The sequence below is a fragment of the Cherax quadricarinatus genome, chromosome 53 (assembly GCF_038502225.1).
Source record: "Cherax quadricarinatus isolate ZL_2023a chromosome 53, ASM3850222v1, whole genome shotgun sequence".
Lineage (NCBI taxonomy): Eukaryota > Metazoa > Arthropoda > Malacostraca > Decapoda > Parastacidae > Cherax > Cherax quadricarinatus.
The window spans coordinates 15,006,332-15,021,613 of NC_091344.1; the positions used below are offsets into that span (position 1 = coordinate 15,006,332).

The 15,282-nt window shown below is 38.6% G+C and overlaps 1 protein-coding gene across 3 annotated transcripts in view; it reads left to right on the forward strand.

Annotated features, from left to right (window-relative positions):
- The window catches only part of Dna2 (DNA replication helicase/nuclease 2), a 170,116-nt gene that overhangs the window by 138,768 nt on the left and 16,066 nt on the right, over positions 1-15,282 (forward strand). For all 3 annotated transcript variants that reach the window (XM_070096355.1, XM_070096356.1, XM_070096358.1), the window contains 2 exons: positions 7,501-7,604; positions 9,579-9,765. In XM_070096355.1, the coding sequence (XP_069952456.1) occupies positions 7,501-7,604; positions 9,579-9,765 (291 nt within the window). The remainder of the gene's footprint in view (positions 1-7,500; positions 7,605-9,578; positions 9,766-15,282) is intronic.

A 15,282-nucleotide genomic window follows, 5' to 3' on the forward strand; every position in this document is an offset into this window, starting at 1 on the left:
TTTTTAAACTGCAACATTAACACCCCTCCTTCAGAGTGCAGGCACTGTACTTCCCATCTCCAGGACTCAAGTCCGGCCTGCCGGTTTCCCTGAACCCCTTCATAAATGTTACTTTGCTCACACTCCAACAGCACGTCAAGTATTAAAAACCATTTGTCTCCATTCACTCCTATCAAACACGCTCACGCATGCCTGCTGGAAGTCCAAGCCCCTCGCACACAAAACCTCCTTTACCCCCTCTCTCCAACCTTTCCTAGGCCGACCCCTACCCCGCCTTCCTTCCACTACAGACTGATACACTCTTGAAGTCATTCTGTTTCGCTCCATTCTCTCTACATGTCCGAACCACCTCAACAAAACTTCCTCAGCCCTCTGGACAACAGTTTTGGTAATCCCGCACCTCCTCCTAACTTCCAAACTACGAATTCTCTGCATTATATTCACACCACACATTGCCCTCAGACATGACATCTCCACTGCCTCCAGCCTTCTCCTCGCTGCAACATTCATCACCCATGCTTCACACCCATATAAGATCGTTGGTAAAACTATACTCTCATACATTCCCCTCGTTGCCTCCAAGGACAAAGTTCTTTGTCTCCACAGACTCCTAAGTGCACCACTCACTCTTTTCCCCTCATCATTTCTATGATTCACCTCATCTTTCATAGACCCATCCGCTGACACGTCCACTCCCAAATATCTGAGTACATTCACCTCCTCCATACTCTCTCCCTCCAATCTGATATTCAATCTTTCATCACCTAATCTTTTTGTTATCCTCATAACTTTACTCTTTCCTGTATTCACCTTTAATTTTCTTCTTTTGCACACCCTACCAAATTCATCCACCAATCTCTGCAACTTCTCTTCAGAATCTCCCAAGAGCACAGTGTCATCAGCAAAGAGCAGCTGTGACAACTCCCACTTTGTGTGTGATTCTTTATCTTTTAACTCCACACCTCTTGCCAAGACCCTCGCATTTACTTCTCTTACAACCCCATCTATAAATATATTAAACAGCCACGGTGATATCACACATCCTTGTCTAAGGCCTACTTTTACTGGGAAAAAATTTCCCTCTTTCCTACATACTCTAACTTGAGCCTCACTATCCTCGTAAAAACTCTTCACTGCTTTCAGTAACCTACCTCCTACACCATACACTTGCAACATCTGCCACATTGCCCCCCTATCCACCCTGTCATACGCCTTTTCCAAATCCATAAATGCCACAAAGACCTCTTTAGCCTTATCTAAATACTGTTCACTTATATGTTTCACTGTAAACACCTGGTCCACACACCCCCTACCTTTCCTAAAGCCTCCTTGTTCATCTGCTATCCTATTCTCCATCTTACTCTTAATTCTTTCAATAATAACTCTACCATACACTTTACCAGGTATACTCAACAGACTTATCCCCCTATAATTTTTGCACTCTCTTTTATCCCCTTTGCCTTTATACAAAGGAACTATGCATGCTCTCTGCCAATCCCTAGGTACCTTACCCTCTTCCATACATTTACTAAATAATTGCACCAACCACTCCAAAACTATATCCCCACCTGCTTTTAACATTTCTATCTTTATCCCATCAATCCCGGCTGCCTTACCCCCTTTCATTTTACCTACTGCCTCACGAACTTCCCCCACACTCACAACTGGCTCTTCCTCACTCCTACAAGATGTTATTCCTCCTTGTCCTATACCCGAAATCACAGCTTCCCTATCTTCATCAACATTTAAGAATTCCTCAAAATATTCCCTCCATCTTCCCAATACCTCTAACTCTCCATTTAATAACTCTCCTCTCCTATTTTTAACTGAGAAATCCATTTGTTTTCTAGGCTTTCTTAACTTGTTAATCTCACTCCAAAACTTTTTCTTATTTTCAACAAAATTTGTTGATAACATCTCACCCACTCTCTCATTTGCTCTCTTTTTACATTGCTTCACCACTCTCTTAACCTCTCTCTTTTTCTCCATATACTCTTCCCTCCTTGCATCACTTCTACTTTAATTAATTGTATTGTATGTACATTATTTCTTATGGGGAAAATTGATTCGCAAATCGTAGGTTTTGATAATAGTAGCAACTCCAGGAATGGATTAACTACGAAAAATGAGGGACCACTGTACTGATCATGCAGACCCATTCTCTCACTTGTAGGTCTACCAGCTTTCTCCTGCTAGACTTGAAGCCACTAGAATTTTGGTGTAGTATTACGGGACCGACACTGGCTTCCAAGCCATGGGATTTTATTGGCAAGGTTTTGTCCTATAGTGGAGAAGAAATCATTGAGTCTGTTTGCTGTTTCTGTTGGTGGGAGTTGGGGTTCATCTGATTTTGCTAATTTTATTTCGCTATTTCGTGATATCTTTTTTGTTCCCTATCAGAAATTCTGGGAACAAAAAAGATATCACGAAATAGCGAAATAAAATTAGCAAAATCAGATGAACCCCAACTCCCACCAACAGAAACAGCAAACAGACTCAATGATTTCTTCTCCACTATAGGACAAAACCTTGCCAATAAAATCCCAAGCTCAGATACCCCACCAAATGACTACCTCACCGGCAACTACCCGAACACACTGTTCCTAGCTCCGACTAACCCATACGAAGTCTCCCTTATTATCAACGCACTAAAAAACAAGGCAGGAGATTTAAATACCTTACCACCCTTTATATACAAAAAAGTGTCACAAGTGCTATCACCAATCATTGCAACACTCTTCAACAAATCCATTGAATCCTCCACCTTCCCTACAGTACTCAAAATAGCAAGGGTCACCCCGATCCACAAAGGAGGAGACCAAACAGAGTTGAATAACTATAGGCCAATATCCAACTTACACCCTCTCTCAATAATCTTCGAAAAATTAATTCATAAACGAATCTACTCCTACCTTATCTCCCAAAACGTACTCAACCCCTGCCAATTTGGATTCAGGCCTAATAAAAATACTAATGATGCTATTATACTCATGCTAGAACATATATACACTGCAATAGAGAAAAAAGAAGTCCCACTCGGGATCTTCATTGACTTACGTAAAGCTTTTGATACAGTTGACCATGACTTGCTCCACGTAAAATTGTCACACTATGGTATAAGAGGGCACTCCCTCAACTACCTCAAGTCATACCTCAGCAACAGAAGCCAATATGTGTACGCAAATGGGGCAAACTCTTCTGCGCAACCAATTACAGTTGGTGTCCCACAGGGAAGTGTCCTTGGCCCTCTTCTCTTTCTCCTATACATAAATGACCTTCCAAATGCTTCGCAATTACTCAAACCCACACTATTTGCAGATGACACTACATACGTCTTCTCTCACCCGAGCCCAGTCACGCTAGCCAATACTGTAAATACCGAATTACAGAAAATATCTACCTGGATGAGGACTAACAAACTTACACTAAACATTGACAAAACCTACTTCATTCAGTTTGGTAACAGAGCTACAGATGTCCCTCTTAACATAATGATAAACGGATCACCTATCACAAAGCTAACAGAGGGAAAATTCTTAGGAATCCACCTTGATAATAGACTCAAATTTCATACACATATACAACAAATTTCTAAGAAAATTTCCAAGACTGTAGGCATACTATCGAAGATACGGTACTATGTTCCACAGTCAGCCCTCCTGGCCCTATATCACTCTCTTATTTACCCCTATCTCACCTATGGAATTTGTGCATGGGGCTCAACAACAATTAACCATCTCAGACCACTAATTACCCAACAAAAGGCTGCAGTTAGAATGATAACAAATTCTCACTACAGGCAGCACACTCCACCAATATTCAATACACTAAACCTACTCACCATACAAAACATCCATACTTATTACTGCACCTATTACATACATAGAACACTTAACTCTGATATTAACCCTCCCCTCAAACATCTCCTTGCCAACCTCAACAGAACACATGACCATAACACAAGGCACAGATCACTCTTTGATGTTCCTCGTGTCCATCTCACACTACGCAAAAACTCAATGCACATAAAAGGCCCTAAAATCTGGAATTCATTACCTGTAAATATAAAAGAAACACTACCTGTTTATAAATTCAAGTCTCTTCTCAAAGATCACTTACTCACCCAAAACCAAATAAATACCGAATAACTGAACCTTATAAATTGTATATCTTAAATGTTTCTCACAATTATATCACATAAATGTTAAACCTAAAACCGAATCTAACTTTACTATTTTTTTAAATACACTACCTAACAGAATACTTCATAGGACTGAATGTACAACAGTGCATGCAACCATATGACCTGTCTTTGTAATACTCACTTGTGCTTTATAGTAATCTGTTTACATTAATGTTTTATCACTGATTTCATCATTGCTTAGTTAATCCTAAGTTAATTTTAAGCCAGCCCGTAATGCTATGCATAGTATAAGTGGCTTTGGCATGCTGCTCTAATCTGTATTTTTTGTACCTCTGTATGTGTGCTCAAATTGTTAATAAAATAAAAAATAAAAAAAATAATATTACGGGACTGACAGTGAAAGGGTTGATGGTTAGTCCTGGGAATTATCCTGGAACAACTCATCATAGGTGGTGTAAGTCATGGTGTTTGAAACTGACCTGTCAAAAAAAAAGTGTCTTGGCAGTTGAACACTTGCTAGAGTTATATTTTAGGGTACAAATGCAGTCTTCACATCTAACTTCTGGCTCCTTTCACCCAATGAATCTACTACAAGGAATCTGTTTATAATAGCTGTTATGTCCTCCTTACCTTTAGACAAAAATTTTATATTCAGACTGCCACTGTTTTTAATAGTCAGGTCATCGTTGTGTGACATGATTAACTTATTCTGTCTCCCACACATCTTCAAAACCATGCATATGTAAAGCAAGATATACAGTTATTGGACTATTTAGATGGAAGCCTTTTTTTATTATTGTAAAAAATGTTGTTAATGTTGCAGTTTTATAACTGTAGTGTAATCTTGCCTTGGACAAGACAGTGATGGAGTGAGTGAGTGATGAAAGTTTTTCTTTCTTGGGCCACCCTGCCTTGGTGGGAAACGGCCAATGTGTCAATAAAATATAAATAAATAATATAAGCCTTATAATGGTCTTAAAAGGGAACCTGGCAAGTTCCTCAAGGTATTTCCTGATCAGCCAAGCTATAATACAGCCTCTCCTCACTTACCGATGGAGTTCTGTTCCGAAGACCATGTCGGTAAATGAATTTGTCTCTAATCGAGGAATCGCCCCTTACTGATAGTACTTCAAAAAGCCACTACCCAAAATTAGAACATTCTGTTTTATGTTTGCTGTGAAAATCCTTTCAATCCGTTTATTATTAACGGTAATACAACACGAAATAGGTCAATAACTTACTTCCGAGATATTCCAGGAAACGTGCGCATAGTTTATTACGTACTTTGAGAAAAAAAAAATTGAGAAAATCGCACTTTTTTTCAGTCTTTGCATAGGATAAGTGATTTTTCTATAGCTACCCTTCAGCCACAAACATTTTTTGTAGTTGTCATGGTCACCTTTTTTTTTTATATCCTTCCCTGCCCTCTGCTGCCCACCCTTCAATACCTATCCATATAATGTCAGTTTTTATTCATTTGGGCATCTGTATCATGCTTCTACGTTATTTATAGTATATCTATTATTATTCTGTAATAAATATGATAGGTAGATAACCTTTATTGATAGTAATAGTATAATTATACAGTACAGTGGACCCCCGGTTTACGATCAGCTCCCAATGCGACCAATTATGTAAGTGTATTTATGTAAGTGCGTTTGTACATGTATGTTTGGGGGTCTGAAATGGACTAATCTAATTCACAATATTCTTTATGGGAACAAATTCGGTCAGTACTGGCACCTGAACATACTTCTGGAATGAAATAATATCGTAAACCGGGGGTCCACTGTATTTTATAGCGCTGTGAGTCTGTGCCTTCTCCTCTCATATAGCTCTGCTCACCCTCCAATACCTCTCCATACAATGTCAGTTTTTATTAATTTGGACGTCTTTAGCGTGCTTCTGCGTTATTTACGTTTTACCTAATATTATTTTAGAATAAATAGTAATAGTATAATTATACAATATTTTATAGTGGGGTAAGGTACATCTCTTTGCAGCATGGAGTAGCATCAGCTGCTGAGACACTGCTGGCTTCTCCCTCTGCTATAGCTCCTCCCACTTTGTAACGATGCCAAATGGTGAATTAAATACGTATATTTGAAGGTAAAAATAAAAAGGAAACTCCAACTTGATAACTTTGTTTTAATTTTCATAACTCTTGCATATTACAAAAAACAATAAAAAAGTAAAATACACATACAGTATTTACCTTAAAATATTTGTAGTCTTAATGTAGGGCAAGAGGTGAGTATTGTACAAAGAGGAAGAACCGCAACAAAGAATGGAAGAAGTACAAAAGAAGTTCACAGTAAAAGGGTTAGCTGGTGTGTTCGTCTGTGCGTTTACATTCTCAAGTGTGTCTTGTGGCAGCTTAATTAAGAAATAATGAAACTGTGAACAAGGTATGTCAATGGTGATAATAATAATAATAATTAAATATAATAATCGCTCTGGAGAGCTTGTAATGTCATATGTATTTAAAGCACTCCAGAACAGTTATTATTAATTTTTTTTTTCAACAAGTCGGCCGTCTCCCACCGAGGCAGGGTGACCCAAAAAGAAAGAAAATCCCTGAAAAGAAAATACTTTCATCATCATTCAACACTTTCACCTTACTCATACATAATCACTGTCTTTGCGGAGGCACTCAGATACAACAGTTTAGAAGTCCCTCCAAACTGTCAATATCATCATCGACATACCTTGTTTACTGAGCTTAATAATGTCTTAATTAAGCTGCCTTGAGAGAGACCAAGAATGTAAATACACAGACGAACACACCAGCTAACCCCTTTACTGTGCACTTCTTTTGTACTTCTTCCATTTTTCTCCCTTTCCTCTTCCAAGTGCTGCTGCACTTCTATCTTGTACTATGGGATGCACAATAAAGTACAAATTTATAGACAAAATATGTAGTCTTGGAGATTGCTTGATGCTGAGACCCATCATTAACCCCTTTACAGTGAACATCTTTTGTACTTCCATTTTCCCCTTCCAAGTGCTTTTGCACTTCTATATTGTACCATAGGGTGCACAATAAAGTACAAATTTGTACAAATATGTAGTCTTGGAGACTTTAAAAGCTAGTGTGCTGAGTGGCTGTAGGAAGGAGATTGAGATGCTTGACGCTTAGATGCTGTGCTGTCCATTTCCATAACCCGAGTTCTCGTACGGCATACAGTACTGACTTGTTGGAGAGCCCATCGTGACTCCGCGTTGTCAGTAAACAAGTACATCAGTGAGGAGAGGTTGTACTTATGTTGGTCTGCTTAATGTTAGCACTGATAGCCTGCCTGATCTTTTATCTCCTTTTAAACAATTATTGGTTTTATTTAAACTTTTTATTTAAGGTTCTGCAAGTTGCAGCACTTGGACCATTGTTTCACGCTTCTCGCTTTGTATTAGTCGGAGACCCCCAGCAGCTGCCACCTGTAGTCCAGAGTAATCAAGCCAAGTAAGTTGCATATTCACACCTTCAAGCTGATGAAGGGCTCTTGATCCAAGAAGTTCAAGCTACTTGACCCTTTCTTGGATCAGTCTTAATTACCTTCTGTTTTTTAGGTTTTGTTTGTGTGATGGAATATTTTGAGGAGCTATTAAATGTTGATGAGGAAAGGGAGGCAGTGATTTCATGCATTGGCCAAGGAGGTAAAAAAATTTTTAGGAGTGAGGAAGAGTCGGTTGTGAGAGTGGTGGAGGTGCATGAGGCAGTGGATAAAATGAAAGAGGATAAAGCAGCTGGGATTAATGGCATCAAGACAAATGTTAAAAGCAGGTGGGGATATAGTTTTGGAGTGGTTGGTATTCTTGTTCAATAAATGTATGAAAGGAAGGAAGGTATCTAGGGATTTGCAGAGTATGCATAGTTCCTTTGTATAAGTGAAAGTGAAATGAAAGAGTACACTAATTATTGAGGAATAAGCCTGATGAATATATCAAGTAAAGTGTATGGTAGTTATTACTGAAGGAATTAAAGGGTAACATGGAGAACAGTATTGCTGATGAACAAGGAGGCTTTAGGAAGGGTAGGGGATGTGTAGACATTGAAGCATATAAGTAAGCAGTATTTAGAACACAGAAAGGAAGTTTTTGTTCCATTCATTGTTTTAGAAAGGCATATAATAGGGTGGATAGGAGAGCAATGTGGCACATGTTGTAAATGTAGGGAATAGGTGGTATAATACTAAAAGCAGTTTAGAGCTTTTATGAGAATAGTGAGGCTCAGCTTAGGGTATGTAAGGAGAGAGGGAGATTGTTTTCCAGTAAGGGTATGCCTTAGAGAGGGATGTGTGATGTCACCATGGTTGTTTAACGTATTTATAGATAGGGTTGTAAAAGAAGTGAATGCTGGAGTGTTGGGGATGGGTGTGGGATTGAAATATGCAGAATCTAATACATAGTTGCTTTTTGCCAATGACACAGTGCTTTTGGAACATTCTGAAGAGAAGTTGCAAAGGTTGGTGGATGAATTTGGGAGGGTATGTAATATGTCACCCTGCCTCTGAGGGAAATGGCCGACGTGTTAAAAAAAAAAAAAGTAATATATGCATGAAAATTAAAAGCTAATAGAAAAGAGCAAGGTGATGAGGATAATAACCAATTTAGGTAATGGAAAATGGGATATCAGATTGGAAGGAGGGAGTATGGAGGAAATGAATATGTTCAGATATTTGGTAGTGGACTTGTCAGCAGATGAGTCTGTGTAAGATGAGATGAACCATTGAATTCATGAGGGAAAAAAAGATGGGTGGTGCAGTGAGGCATCTATGGAGACAAAACATTATCCATGGGAGGATTATAATAAAGACAGATTAAAGTATAGGAAGAAAGGAAGGCAAATTAAGATTACTTTTATCTTTGAATTTTGAAAGTGAGGCATAAATGTGATAGGCAGATAGAGAGCTGAGATTATTTAAAGAAATAAGCTATAGGGCTTTTGATCTAAGAAATTCAGCTATTCTCCCTTTCTTTAGCCTGATTACTCTTCTCCCCTCTCCATCACCCTTCTCATTCTCCAGGTGCCATATGACCCTAATGGGTTTAGCACGTTCCTATGAATAAAATAATATAAGGATGTAGATGGATAAAAAGTTGTGATAATGGGTCACAGAGGGTTATAAACACTACAGTATTTATCTGTGATTCGGAGATGAGATGGCAGTGAATGACTAACATCACAAGTGGTGGTTACACAGTAATGAAAAGATAACCACCTTCTTTAAATGGAAAAAGAAGCATTTGAGAAGATCTTTGAGTACATAATGGGAATATAACAGGAAAAGAAAGATGTACCTAAATCAAATGGCTTTTTTTGTCAGTGCCTCATAAGGAAAGAGGCATAACAATTATAGATGGAGAGTAATATTTTTTGAAACTGTGACAATTTATTTAATATACTCAGTAATTTAACTATTTTTTATACTCTCAGGAATTTGGGAATGTCTGAGTCTCTATTTAAGCGCTTAGACTCTCAAGGAGCAACGTCAAATCTGACTCAACAGTATCGCATGAATGGACCAATAATGAAGATCACCAACCTCTTAATGTATGATAATCAGCTGCAGTGTGCCAACTCTCATCTGGAGACTGCTACTCTCAACCTCCCTAATTATGATGTGTGTATCACATTAAAGTCTTGCACTAATATTTGAGATTTATTTTAACAAACTCACAGAAAACCAAAAAAACGTTTGCAGGTATGCAAGGAAACAGAAGTTGTATAAAGTGTGAAAGTTTTAAATCAGATAATATATTGTGTTGCATATTAAGTAAAGCATGTTGCTGCTTCTGTAAGTTGTTAGGGTTAGTGAATTTAAGGCTAGATTAATTTTAAGAAATAGTTCTAGTAAAACAATGCAACCCATTCAGGTTTAGTGCTTTATTGTGAATCTAATAACAATAATACAACTCTCAGTTTTCTAAAGTTGAAATTTTAAAATTTAAATTCTGACTTGTATCAGTTTTGATTTTTTATAAATTCCTGGTAAGAAAACTTTTCAGTTTACATTTTTAAATTAATTTATATTTTCAGCAAGATTTAGAGATGAATATTTGCCTTCACTGTGATGTATGGCCAGACTTGTCAGGTCACCAACCACTGTTGATGATCTGTACCAATTTTTTTTTTATTCTTATTAAATGACAGAAAATTTAATAAAATTATCAGTGTAGACCTCATTTAAACTAGCAAATCTAGGACCACATTTCAGTAGTTTTTAAAATTAGTGTTTTCAGTGATTCTCACATCTGACCACTTCTGCGTAAATTGATGGCTGCAAGGGGTGAGATACCATTCTATATACCTGGATTGCTGTATAGCCCTTGTGGCTTAGCGCTTCTTTTTGATTATAATAATAATAATATATACCTGGATTCTGTTTTTCAGAGGCCACTGCTAAGCTTGACTAGTGTTTTCACGGCAGAATTTTACGCCATTTTTGCTATTGTCTATACGTATTGCTTTTGTGCTCACTATATCTTTTTTTGTAATCTCTGACTGAACAGCACGTGATCCATACTTCTGATTAACTGTATCCCCTTGACTTTTACACTTTCACTAAACAAAAACAAAAAAAGTCATTTTTGCTGGGTTCTTAGCCATTGTTGAGATCATGATAGTGGCTCCTCTGTGTATTCTGCAACTCAGGACTTTCCAATTTTCAGCAGACAGCTACGTTTCTGATTTTTTCCTGTTTTGACGATTTGCAAGCCCTTTGGTGATGTGATTGACCTAGTACAATCATAGTACAGTTAGACTTTCGACCATTAATGGTTGTGTAAATAGTTTTCTTGTAACATCATTTCATGCCAAGCTGCTTCATGTCCATATAATGGACAAGTGCCTTGTGTGATATTGAATATTGACAGGCTGTACTGATGATTCAGCATACAGTATTTTGTGTATTTGATGACCAGCTTAGTAAGATGTATGTGTGAGGTTGCTGGATGACAACACACACCCCACCCCCACTGTACTCTGGACACAGTTAATTACTTTCCCATCGTGAAGTTTTCAAGATCAAACATTTGATAAATTTGATAGAATGCCCAATTTATCAGAAACACTTAACTTTATTTTCAGCAGCTTCTACATCCTGCCGTGCTTACTCTGCTTGCATTACTCTGATCGTCCTTCATTGTAGATTCTATCCATTCATTTGGGACTTGCAAATGAGTGGATAGAGTTATCAGAACTTATTTCTTGGGTAGCATTGAGGACTGGGTTGGGAAAATGTTTCGTTAGTGTGATGAATTGTAAAGGACCTGCCGAGCATGGGCCAACAGGCCTGCTGCAGTGATCCTCCTTTATGTTCATCAACCACTATCACAACTGCTTCCACTCTACCACCACCATCTTTGTATTTTTCTACAAACTTTTTCATAAATTATGTGTTTCTCACATTCTTTACCAAAGGGCTAGCACTAGAAGCTTTCTATGGTGGTAGAAGGTAGTATTGATGTTAAATTAGACACATGTTCAACTCTTGGGTATCTTTATTGAGGAAACGTTTCGCCGCAGAGTAGCGAACCACTCATCTACAAACCTGTCAGACACTGCAACTTCTTGGTATCTTAATACTCAGGAATTCTTCGCTTGCCTAACCCTTGGGCACGACCTACTTCCACATTGGACAAATGTGACACCACCTATGACTGCTGCACCTCTCCTGCCATACGGTTTATAAGCTGCTTCTCCGCTTATATGCCGTATTCTATTCAAGATTGATGGACTGACCACATCGACTCAAGGTTGAGGGACTGATTACCTCATTCTCCTCCTGTTCTTCGTTTCTCCTATGTATGGACTGATGAAGCCACTCTGTGGCGAAACGTTTCCTCAGTAAAGATACCCAAGAGTTGCACATGTGTCTAATTTAACAACATGTCGGTTCTTTGAACCACTCATCTACAAAGGTAGTAGTGATGGTGGTAACAGTTGTAATAGTGGTAGAAGGTCGTAGTGATGGTGGTAGAGGGTTCCTTCTTTAGTGATTCAGCGATTCTACCAACTCCTCCAATGTTGTTGGAGTTATATAGGGCCACAAAAACCACCACCGCCTCAACTGCTGCTTCACCATCATTATGGACGGCTTACACTCAGTGGCCCTTATATACCCAACAACAACACAACACAACACCTCTCGTGACATACGTAATGACTTATTTTATTCATTCTAGAGTATATTCCATGTTTCTATGTTATTTATATTGTTTATTATGTCATATTAGTTGAATTGTGATAGATAAATAAGCCATAGAGTTGATATTAGTGTCATATTCTCCAACAATAAACTTGCCATCCCTCCCTCACACAAACAAATAGCCAATAAGAACATAACAATGGAAGAACACTGCAGGTCTACTGGCCCATACAAGCTGTATAGCCCTTGTGGCTTAGCGCTTCTTTTTGATTATAATAATAATAATAATGGCCCATACAAGGCAGGTCCTTATCAAAATGACCTCTACCCAAAGCTACCCAAGAATTTATTCCCGTACCCAGTGGCACAAATCAAACTCAGCTCCTCCAGCTCATACATTTGTCCAATCTCTTCTTAAAGCTACCCAAGGTCCTAGCCTCGATCACCCTACTGGTAAGTGTGATGTTAAATAAAAACTTAAGAAAGTAGGAACACTGGAACAGGCCTGCTGGCCCATACTAGGCTGGTCCTTCACAAATCCAACCCACTAACAGAACAAATGCTACCCAAGCAATAAGCTCAGGTGCAAGTCCGACTCAAATCCAACCCCTCTCACTCGTGTATTTATCCAACCTAAATTTGAAACTACCCAATGTTTTAGCTTCGATCACCCTACTAGGCAGACCGTTCCACTCATCATCTACCCCTATGGAGGGGGATTCCCCTTCCAAATAACCTCTCTTCCCTCTCTCCTCCTCCATGTCTTCCATTCATCAACAACAGCCTTCAATAAAGGTAACTGTCATGTTGAAAGTTCATTCTTTTGTGCATGTAAATCTATCTTTTAGGTAAAAAAAACATTGTTGTCTGGAACAAATTAATTGGATTTACATTATTTTCTATGGGGAAAATTGATTCGAAAATCGTCCATTTCGATAACAGTCCCACTTCCAGGAACGGATTATGGACGATTATTGAGGAACCACTGTAAATCCCATTAATCCATTCCAGACACCCAAGAATATTAACAAAAAATACATTTTATAGAGAATATAGTTTTACACACAGAAAACAGTGAGAAATATATATAAAGCACTAATTTTAATGGATAAATGAAAATTTAAATCACTTTTACCTTTATTAACCCTTAAACTGCCCAGACGTAGATCTACATTTATGTGCATAGCGCTCCAACCTTTATTTTCTCCATTTGAAAGCACGTAAAAAAACGTAGATCTACATTCGGAGCACTATGCATGTAAACATAGATCTATGTTTGAACAGTTGTTGGCATATTCTTTACAAGATCCACATGCAGCTGCCTTGCTTTTTCACAAATTATCACCTTCACAACACTTCTCCCACTTGATCCACACCAACAATAACTTCTCAACATCTTCAGTTGTTTGCCATCACTACCACCCTCTACCACCATCACTACCACCATCACTACCACCCTCTACCACCAATGTTTTGAATGAACGCGTGGAGTATTGCTTACTGAACAAGTGACAGAGGCAGACTGTGAGCAGCAGCATCCTGGCAGGCGAACGCATCTGATACAATTTCTGAATGGATGTACGAAACCCATGTTAAAAATTTGCCGAAAAGAGTGGTCAAAATCCGAATTATACGACATTCGGACCGGATGAAAACCGGGGTTCCACTGTACCTCCCAGGGCAGTTGACAGTAAATATGATGAAATAATTATTGAAGATTGAACCCCATAAGTATAGATTTGCTCCTATAGCTGTAAATATGCAATTAAGAATAGGTACAGTGGCACCTTGACTTACAAGTTTAATTTGTTCCATGACCGAGCTTGTAACTCAACTTGCTCCTATATCAAATCAGTTTTCCTCATTGAAGTTAATTGAAATGCCATTAATCCGTTCCAGTCCTCCAAAAACCACCCCAATTTTTTTGGTATAGGTTTTTAAATAAGAAAAATGTATTTATAAATATTGTATAAAACATAATAAAAGAGAATGTAAGGAAATAAACTAGTTTTATAAAGTGTATTTACCTTGGAGATCAGATGATTTGCACTAACGGAAGGTGCTGGTGGAAGTGGAGGGTGGAAAAGATAGGCAGAGGAGATAGGTATAATTGCTTAACTTACTTGCTACACTCTTCATTACTCTACCCACCACCTTCACTACTCTACCCACCACCATTTCTCCACCCACCACCCTTGCTACTCCACTCACTACTATTGCTACTCCACCCACCACCATATCTACTCCACCCACCATTATCACTACTCCATCCACCACCATCACTACTTCACCTACCACCATCACTGCTCCACCCACCACTATCACTACACCCACCACCATCACTACTCCACCCACCACCATCACTACTCCAGCCACTGAGGGAACCTCCGTGAGGCAGGTAAATATCAGAGGCCTTCCATAATGTTTCTGGAAAAACTCTTGAATGTTGAAATGGAGGTTACCTCTTCCCCAGATTTATATGAGAACCAAACAAGGGATGAGGTGCCTCATTTCAATCTGGGATTAGTGTGGGAGTATTATCCTTCCAGTAATGTCTTGGAAGAGCATGTGAGATGGGACGAAGTATTTGACATTCTTCTGGGTACAGAGTTGGATTTGACTTAAGATACGCTGCCAACTAGTGGTTGCATATCTGAAGTTCGCTCATAATTCGGATTTTGGCTCGCAACTCAAAGCAAAAAATCAACCAAGCGATGGCTTGTAACTCAGACAACTCATAAGGTGGGGCACTCGTAAGTCAAGGTACCACTGTACTGATAATTACAATACAGGTTGCTAAAATCCTGTACTGACTGCTGATAATGTCAGTGGTGAGCTTCAAGTGAATGACTTGGCTACAGGCAGCTTGAAGGTTCAGGGGCCTGAAGACCTGATTTTCCTTAGGGTTTTTCAGTTACATTGATGGGGGTCAGAATATGCCTATAATCCTTATTAGATGTGATGATGACATTAATATGATTTTTATATTTT